Here is a 9,552-nt window from a genome sequence, read left to right as displayed (position 1 = left end):
TATGCACACTGTATCTTCCTGACACAGTGATGAACATTGTCTTCCTGTTCTCTTAAATTTTCTCTTAGGAGACAACTTATTTGGGCTTTTCAGTACCAAAGCAGGCCTTGATTGTTGGATGCAGTCTTGAATTTGGTGTGTGAGAGATGTGTGTTTTGCCAAAGTAAAATCTTACTCATTTGACCATGTAAGTTAAATGCATGCTGCCTACCACACGTTTTGTTTTTAGCAGCATGTAGTTTGAGATAAAAAAGAGAACTAAAACACTGGAAAAGAAACACTCCTCTTTGAAATGATGACATAAGTATTGATGTATTTGAAGTAAATGGAGATTCCAGGAATACAGAAAGATGGGAAGACATGTTTCCTGTCTGACAGTGGCCACATCAGTAGTTTGTAATCTACTGCAGTGCAAAAACATCTTGTTCTGGATGAATTTGGCACAGTCATTTTGCTGAGGATGTTTCTGCCTGTTTTTCCTAGTTTTAATTGGTCAAACCTTTATGTAAATGAAATATCCACTGCTTGTAATGCCTTTTGACTGCTGTGGATCTGTTGACCTCTGTACCTTGAGCAGCAAGGTTCAAGATATCCTAGTGTTGTGTGAAAGGCATGTTTCCTCTTACTCAATGCCCCACGTTTTAACGTCACTGAATTGCAGATACTTGGTAGAAAGAGAGATTGGTTTATCTTCCTTCTGTTGTTGTTTTGCCATGTACCTCTAAGTTTCTGCCTCAGCCCCCCCCCCCAAAAAAAAAAAAAAACAACTAGGACCTCTAAAGTTTTTTGACTTCCCCTAATTCAGGTACCTTACTGTATTTCAAAAGTATTTTTACAAACTTTTTCTGAATCCATTCCTGTAAAGGCAGGAGCTGGAATTGATTTTAGCATGACTAGTATCTCTTACTCTGTTCTTCATCCTGTTCTTGTGTTTGCCATTCAGACTCCTTGTTGACTTTCAGGTCATGCTTTAGTGGTAGCTTTGGATTGGTCTGTGCTTTGTGTTTGATTGTAATGTGAAAAACCCAGTATGTACCTTTTAATTAAATGCTTTAAAGCATGTTCCTCCTCGCCCCCACCATGAAGTGAATGGATGCTGAATTTCACCACTTCTGTGGTGAAATGGACTTCTGTGTACATTGATGGCCTCATTTTTCTGAAGTACCCAGGAAAAAAAGAATTACTATCTACTTCTGGGTTTGTTTTATACAAAATAATAATAAAGTGGACCTGTTTGCATCAAAACCTTCCTTAACTATGCAATGCTGGGGAAAGATTGGTGAAAAAAATAGCTAGGGAGACGATGGCAGTGTCACTTCAGCACCGCCTGGTTGTTTAGTTCTTTTTCACCTTGTTCTGGGTTTGGCTGAAATGGAGTTAAATTCCTTCATAATGGCCTCTACAGTACTCTGTTTTGGCTCAGTGGCCAAAACGGTGTTGATAACTCACTGGGTTTTTGTTGCTGAGCAGTGTTTGCACAGTGTGAAGGTTTTCTTTTTCCCTCCTCTCTGCCCCCACTGCAACGAGTAGGCATGGGGTGGGCAAGAGACTGGGAGGGCACACTGCTGGGACAGCTGACCAGAGTTGCTTATACAGTCCATACTGTATGACATGCTTAGCAATGAAAACTGGAAGTGGAAGAAGAAGGGGAGAAGGGTGTTGACTTCTAAGGTGGCTGTAGCTCTGAGATTGGCTGAGCAATGGTCTGCTCCCTGGCTGCCTTTGTCCCAACCCATAATATTTCTTGCTGTTTTTCCTAGTTCACTCCTGTTCCTCCTCAGGCAGGGATGGGGAGCCATGGGGTGGCTCTGTGGCTGCTGGGCTGCTGACCAGGATCAACCCACAGCAGATCTGAAATTTAATCACAGTTAATTCCAGCAACATTTGACACCTGGGTTCCTGCAACATGGTATTGGTCACAAGTCTGAATGAAAGCTTGGCTCTGGGGTTATACACCCATTTGTTTTCACTTCCTTATGTAAAGCTATTTTGAGTTGGGAATGTTTAGATAGAAGGTTTACTAGCCTGTTCTTTGATATACCTGTGTTAAGTTTGCCTAGCGTCCTCTTGGACTGAGCAGCCCGGATATGTCTGGTGAATGGAAGCATTCTTAAAATGTTTTGACAGTGTTTCTTGTACTTTCTTGCTCTTTAAAGATGGTGGATCCTTTTTCATGTTGTCCCATAAGGTGAAGTTTACAGTGTTAGGGAGTTTTCTTTGGTGTTTTGTTTTTTTATTTTTTTTTTTTTTTGTCAAGAACGTTGATGGCATAAAGTTCTCTGTGCTTATCTTTTGCTTAGTTCACTTGGATGGCAGTTTCAGTATCAAAGTTAACAGTGAAAAAAGGCAAATTTTGATCTAACTTCACCCTTTCCTTTCAAATGCAATTTCAACAAATTTTATATAGAAATCTTCGAAGAAACTTTGGTCTGGATCTTGAACTTTTCAAGATTTTTATTATCTCTCTTCTGGAATAAACCAGCACATCTCCAGAATGCAGGCCTGCCATCACACTTGTGTGTTAACAAGGTTTGTCTTAAGTGTAAGAACTGATATTAACGGGGGAAGAATGATCCATCTGAGACTACTAGATACATTTAATTTTCTTTCCTCTTTAGAATCTGGATATTAGAGGGCATAATGTTACCAAAATTAGAATTGCTTAAAAAAAATCTTCAGATCATGATGTGGTAGCCAAGTATACTTCCCTTCTTCTTAGGAGGCTGCCATTGATTTGTTTGTCACATTGGGATCTAGAGGTTTTTCACAGGGATGCACAACTGTCTGCATTGCAACGAGATGAGATTACTACAGCCCTAAGCACTACCCACTGAAGAGTTTTACAGGTGTGCAGCCATCCATCTGCTGAAGAGTCAAAAGCCCATGATGTTGTCCCTAACCATTTTCTGACTTCTATTTACTGTTGTTTGAGGTTACATTGGTGTGCTTGCTCTTTGCAGAGCCCCAGCTGAAGGGCAGCGTTCCTATGGCAGATAAGATAGGGGTTGTGGCAGACAGCACAGGGAGGAGCAAGAAAAACTTTCTGGGTCAGATGCTTACTCCTGTCAAGCCAATATTGAAATGATACCGTAAAATTTTCCTCATTTGTGTAGGATTATTGTAATAGGATGCTAAGGTGAGCTCAGTGCTGTGCTTTTGGAGCTCCAGTCAGGCCCTGCTTTCTGTAGACAGACTTGGAAGGGCAATGGGTTTCAGAAGCAGAAGCCTTCTGTAGGATGTTTTGAAATCTAAAGGAATCTAGAAATAACCTCATGAAATAGGGCCTATACATGAATGCAGATCTGTACAATTATACCTATAATTAAGAATGAAGATGTTGAGTAGACCTTTTTTCTTGCTGTTAGCTTTAGACTTTGTTCTTGTTCCTGCATGTCTCAAAGGCTAATTTATTTTCTAAATAACAGTGGTCTTGTAGTCTTGGCGAAAGCTTGAAGTCTGAGATTGTGTTCGTGTTAAATATAGAAGAGAGAGAGCAAGAGTGCTCGAACCTCTGGAGCCAAATACACTGCACAAGTTAATGTATTGGCTTTACACTGATACTGCTGTTCTCCCTCTGCCTTTCATTTCATTGTTTATTTTGCTTGATTGACACTTGCTTGATTCTGTATTACCAGGATGAAGTGAATTATTTGTATGCTCATCCACATACATAGCAGTGATTACACTGTGATGCTAATAGAAGTGAACGTAATTAATTTTGTAGCCACAGATTGTTTTGACTTCATTACCTGGGAATATGTGAAGTATAAATTACATCTTCTTGTAAATTAGTGTTCAAGACTCTTTGAATCTGAAACCTTGACACTAGTTAGAAGACTTCCTTCTGTGCTCCAGGAATTTCCATGCTAGCTTAAAAATCCTTGTATTGAAAAGCAAACTCATAGTTGTATGTTTCTAGCAACCACTACAATCACTCTCCTTTTTTCTGTTGGGATTCACAAGTAAGTGTCACTCCCAGAGTTTTCTGGTATCTTTTCCTAAGTTAAGGGATGTATATGAACTTACGTCATCTTCTGCTGCTCAGTTCTGTTACCAAGTGTCTTTCATGTTAGGCTTATAAATTTCTTAAATGTAAAATTTTTCATTACATGAAAGAAATAGCATGAACTCTTTAGGTTTTGATGCATAGCAGATAATTTTATGAATTTATTAACATTTTGAATAAGAGCAAATGCTAAAGGATTGTTAGATGTGGTGTTTTGCTTGGAGTTAATGGTTGTATGTGCAGAATACAGTCAGTGATATATTAACAGTAGACTTGTACTCTCTAGTTCAGCTGTAGTTTATTAATAGTTCAATTGTTAGTTGATTGTATTTCAATGATCAGTGAACTGTAACTGACAATCTTCTGCTTTTTATTCTTCAGTGCTGCAAGCTGGTTGAATAAAATTAAGAATGTGGAATATAACATGGATGCAGTTGCCTGAGCACCATCTCTTCCAAAGCATATATTCTACAGATTGATGGTCTGAATGATTGCTCAGCAGGACTATTATCAAGAAACTCTGTCTCTTGCTGCTGTGTTTGACAGAACTGGTGTGGAGTCAAGTCTTCTGAAATGCAGTTGAAAAAAATGAGGGAAATTTTACCAAGATTGTACCCTGGCCAAGTTAATGATAAAAATAGTTCCTTAACTACATCCCCAAGGCAATCTTCTGAGGATAAAACAAATCTGTCAAAAGGGGGTGATCAGAACTGCTGTTACCGAGGGACTGAGGCTGAGAACAGTAAATTGTCACTAATAAGCTGTATAAAATGCAGAAGTGTTCAGAAAATTTCAATGCAAGATATAGAAAAGCATAAGAATCTTGGGTGGACTGAAGATAAACATTTCATCTGCAAGAAGTGCAGTCATGTTACACCACCAGCTTTGCATTTCGTTCCTGAGGGTGCCAATGCTCTAGACTTTGAAAAACGTGAAAAAAAATGTCCAAGTAAAACCCAGAAGACATTTAAAGTTAAAAACTTTCTGCCAGGTAAATACTACTGTGATAAATGTAGATTTTCAACAAAGGATCCTTTACAGTATAAAAAGCACATAGGTCAACATGAAGAAATTAAATTTATTTGTTCCCACTGTAACTGCATATCCTACACTAAAGGAGAATTCCAGAGACATTTGGTGAAACACACTGGAACTTTTCCATATCAGTGTGAATACTGTGAATATGGTGCTGTTAGACATGACTATATCGTAAAGCATACGAGAAGAGTGCATGCAATGCCCACAAAAAGGCCGTCAAATACTATCATAAACCACAAGCAAAAGAAGCCAAGTCAAAGCACTTTATCTGAAAAGCAGAAATACAATAAAATTCCATTTCAGAATAAACTTTCACATTCGTCTGCACATCTAGTTTGTGACATTCCAGGTAAGGCAGCTAAAACAGTCTCTTCATCTCATGATGTAGAGTGCAGTGTAAACACAGCATCAGACCAGGGTAAAGCAACATTGGAGGCATCTGAGATGAGCGGGTGCGAGAATCAAAGTGTGGAAGTTGAGGTTTATTCTCCAAAGACAGAGCCCTTACAACCTGGAATGCCTTTAACCGTCGTTGCTCCATCTGAATTTGTAGTTCCTTCTAACTGTTTGGCTCAGATAGTAGAGATTAAAATAGTGAATGGAACACAACAGCTGGTTCTTAAACTAATTCCTATGAAAGAAGCAACTTGCAAACCTGTAAACAGTGCTGAAGAGCAGCCTGAGAATCAAGGTATAGAACGATCTGCAGAAGGGAAAAAAACATCATCATCCGTGTCTCAAAATGAGTTACTAACCATGGAAGTGAATGTAGACAAATTATCCAGAGTTAGTAACCAGCTTAATTTGGATAGCACACATGACATGAATTCAGAATATCTTTGTTTTTCTGATTCTCAACTCTCAGACTGCAACTCTGTATCTGTACAGAGGGAAGATGAGTCCAAATTATGCTTTCATTTGGTGAAAGGTATTGATGTCCATTCAGGTGTTATAGAACTTTGTTCTCCATCTCTGTTAAATAGTACTGAAAAAAAAAGGGATTTTAAATCCTCAAGGTGGGAAGTAGATGGAAAAAATAACTTACATTATGACTTGTATTGTTATGAAGAAGGTGTGGATATATCCTCTCCAAAATATGCCACTGTTTCTGAAGATAAAAGTTCCAATAAAATTTCAGTAGTGGCTCCTCAGGGAGGCAAAAATTCTTCTGCAGTCCTTAAACAAAAGGATGCATTACCTCTAAAGAGGAATAACAAAGAACGTAGGAGTGTACCTGCCAGCTCTACAGAAACACATTTACCTTGTAAGGGTTTTGATAAAAAATACGTTGCATCTTCTGAAGCAGGAAACAACTTTCATGTCACTAAAACTCCGCCTTCTGAGGATGTGACTTTTGGCTTTAGCAAAGTAAAGAGAGCTGAAACTGTAAGTCAAAAGAACAGTCATCTTCTGGAATCATTAGAAGTGCAGAAGATGGAAAATAAAGGCAACAATTTTGAGGGACCTGTGATTTCGTCTGTATTTTCTCTTAGCTCTGGAGCTGAAAATGTTCCAGAGGGTGTCAGATGGGATGACACAACATACAGTAAGAAATCGGCAACATTGCTGTGTAGAAAGATTGCTCAGATCATGTCTGCTGCTGAATCTAACATGAAATCCATGCCTTTGAGATGTCAGGCTTCTGGTAAAAAGGTGCTTTTCCGCCAGGAAAATTCAGCAAGGTGCGAGAGAATTGTTTCTGCCACTGAAGTGGAACAGTCTGCCTCTTTGTCTCAAGTGAGTGGTGGAAACAGTGTGACTAGCAGTGAAGAGCATAGTAATGATCACTTGCTTACATTTACAAGAACATCTAAAAGCAGGGTAACTAAAAATTCCCATGTTGCCACTCCAGTGTTTATCCCCAAAGGAACAAAGCTGAGAGTGCTGAATGCCGCTAGCAGTCAAAACTCTGACGGAATAGAAGAGAGAAGTGAAACATCAGGTACTTCTGCCTATTGCAATGAAATGTTTCTGCCTCGCCCAGTTCCTGTCAGTGTTTCGGAGCCACCTAGCAGTAATTTGCCCTCTTTGCCCAATCCGAGCGACCTGAACGCTGAGTCCCGAAGTATATCGCTCAGGCAAAGACCAAAGCGAGAGGCAGGTGTTAAAAATAATAGCAAACAAACTGGTGTGCTGTTTCAGAGAAGCAGTGGTGTGAGTAAGCAAAGCAAACACTATTCAAAAAGTCAACTAGGTCCCAAAAATAAAGCAAAACAAGCAAGCTTCAGAGAACTTCCTAAAAGGAAAACAAGAACTCGGTTGGAAACCAGTTCAAGTTCTGACATGTCTTATCTGTTGACAGCAAGACGTCTTCGGCTTGTCCCTCTGAGAATGAATCAGTTGATAAAATGCCCTCGTCGTAACCAGCCAGTTGTGGTGCTAAACCATCCTGATGTTGACTCGCTAGAGATAATTAATGTCATGAAGACTATAAACAAGTATAAAGGTCAAGTCCTGAAAGTAGTTCTGTCAGAAAGGACAAGTAGTTGTCTTGGTATCAAACGTTACAGAAAACGTCTTACTCTTCAGAATGTTGAGACAGGAAACCAAGCAAAAAAGCAGAATATGCTAAAAATGAAACTAAAAAAGACCCATAAAAACAACTACCAGGTGGTAGAAACTTCACCAGCTGAAAGACTCCAGTGTCTGTTTAAGTGCTGGTTTTGTGGAAGAGTATACGTGGACCAAGAAGAATGGATAAGTCACGGACAGAGGCACTTAACAGAGGCGACCAAGGGTTGGGATGTTCTTTCTCTGCGAGCAAAAAAGAATTAAATGAGAGACTAAGGGAGATTTCCTTTCTTATTTCTAATGAATGCCACTAACTTGTTTGGAAAGAAAAATTGAAATAACTGCTTTATTTTGGCGAAGGGTCTCTACTGTTAGCAAAGTGGAAGAAAAGAGCAGAGTTACAGAGACCAAGAGAAGCCAATAGTGAGGATTAAACACTTTGCACTCTCACGTTTGAAATTTGTATTGGAGGTCAACTTCATCTGTTCGTAGGAGAAATTTTAAAAAAAATTTGCTATGCAAACATCTTTCTAGTGACTATGCTCTGTTCTAGGATACTGTGTTATAACTGGTTTGTGCTAGTTCTGTGTGGATTAGTGTCTTGGTGTCATCTTCGTAAATTTGACAGGGTTTAGTTTGCTGTATTACAGCATGGTGTTTCAAAGATCAAGCATACTGAAAAGCACCTTTGATCCTCTGTGCAGCAGATGCCACTAAAATCTATGATGGACAAGTTAAGCACCATGCATAAAAAGTAAAACTTAAATGCAAGTACTTTTGTTTCACTGAAACAAAAACACTTTTGTTGTCAAGATAGAAAAATATAAATTAGGAATCTGGGATCAGAGTTACTCGCACTAGGTCATATAGCACTAAAAAGTTTATCTTTGTTTAGTACTTAGCCTTTACCTATCCTGTATTGCATAGATGTGAGAGAGCAGAACACTGTCAGCTTTCTGTACTGTCCTTTTTTCTGATCAGGCAGAGCCGGAGAGATCCTCAGATGCTTTTATATACAAGGTCTCTCAAGGCTGTTCTGAAATCTAAGGAAGTAATCGCCAAACAAACCCTCCACCACCATGTGTGTAGCCTGATAGAAACAACGTTGTGGAACTGAGCGCTTGGTTAGAACTCTAGATGCTGGGTTATTGTGTATTTATAGGGTGAACGTGCTGAAGATGATGTTGCACAGCTTTTACTTTTACATTGACAGTGTTGAACCCGATTTTCAGTGCAATTGTTCATCCTTCTCAATCTTAAGAATTTAGGTGTTAGAATATATTTTTGGTAGGCCTCAATAAATATAAGCATGTGCCTGGTTACATATGTATGTCTACTGTGTATCCACTGACTTCAGTGCAGTGTAAACATTGTTCAGTTGCTTAAACACTTGCCAACATCAGGGCCAAACTTCAAGTGTTTTGTGAAGAAGAGGGATGAATGATACTGAAATCTAGTGTTTCATGGACGATGTGTTTTCCTTCATCTTGTCAATTTTAAATAATTTAAAAATCCTATGGAATGAACTGTATTGAAGCACATATTTGCAATTAAAAGACCTTGTTACGTTTTTACAGATAAGAAAGTCAATACTGACTCTAATGCTGGATGTGTGTTCTACGTTTGAGCTGGAGTTACTCTTGAAAACCGTTAGTCCCTAACTCTCCACTGGTGGTGCATTTTTGTAAACAATTTAAGATGGGATTATTTTTTTTATATACTCCAGCAAGATTATGCATTGTTTTGATAAAGTATGTATCATATCTGCTTTGAAATGTAAATATTTTAAAACTACATCTGACTGAGGCTTATTTTCAAAAACAGTTAAAACATTATTTTCCTGCCATTTTGCAATTCAGTGTTAAAATCCTTCAGATAGGTGGTGCTTTAAATCAGGTCTTTTTCATTATGTACACATTGAAAATTTTTGTATCATTTGTATCAGCCTAACCTGTTCCACAGAACAAACTTCCTTTTGTCTGTTTTGTCAATAATAA

General features: G+C 38.7%; 1 protein-coding gene across 1 annotated transcript; it reads left to right on the top strand.

The window, feature by feature from the left end:
• Nucleotides 1-4,579: 4,579 nt before the first annotated feature.
• On the top strand, nt 4,580-7,819 carry ZNF518B (zinc finger protein 518B). Its single transcript, XM_008943889.1, has one exon. The coding sequence runs from the start codon at nt 4,580-4,582 to the stop codon at nt 7,817-7,819; it is 3,240 nt and encodes a 1,079-aa protein (XP_008942137.1).
• The last annotated feature ends 1,733 nt before the right edge of the window (nt 7,820-9,552 follow it).

The sequence above is a fragment of the Merops nubicus genome, unplaced genomic scaffold (genome assembly GCF_000691845.1).
Source record: "Merops nubicus isolate BGI_N331 unplaced genomic scaffold, ASM69184v1 scaffold14687, whole genome shotgun sequence".
In the NCBI taxonomy this organism is placed as follows: Eukaryota; Metazoa; Chordata; class Aves; order Coraciiformes; family Meropidae; genus Merops; species Merops nubicus.
Note: the sequence above shows the minus strand (reverse complement) of the source record. Positions and strands in the feature narration are given on the sequence as shown.

Bases quoted from the DNA above. Each gene is read 5' to 3' on its own strand.
- ZNF518B (XM_008943889.1), top strand. From the start codon at position 4,580: ATGCAGTTGAAAAAAATGAGGGAAATTTTACCAAGATTGTACCCTGGC.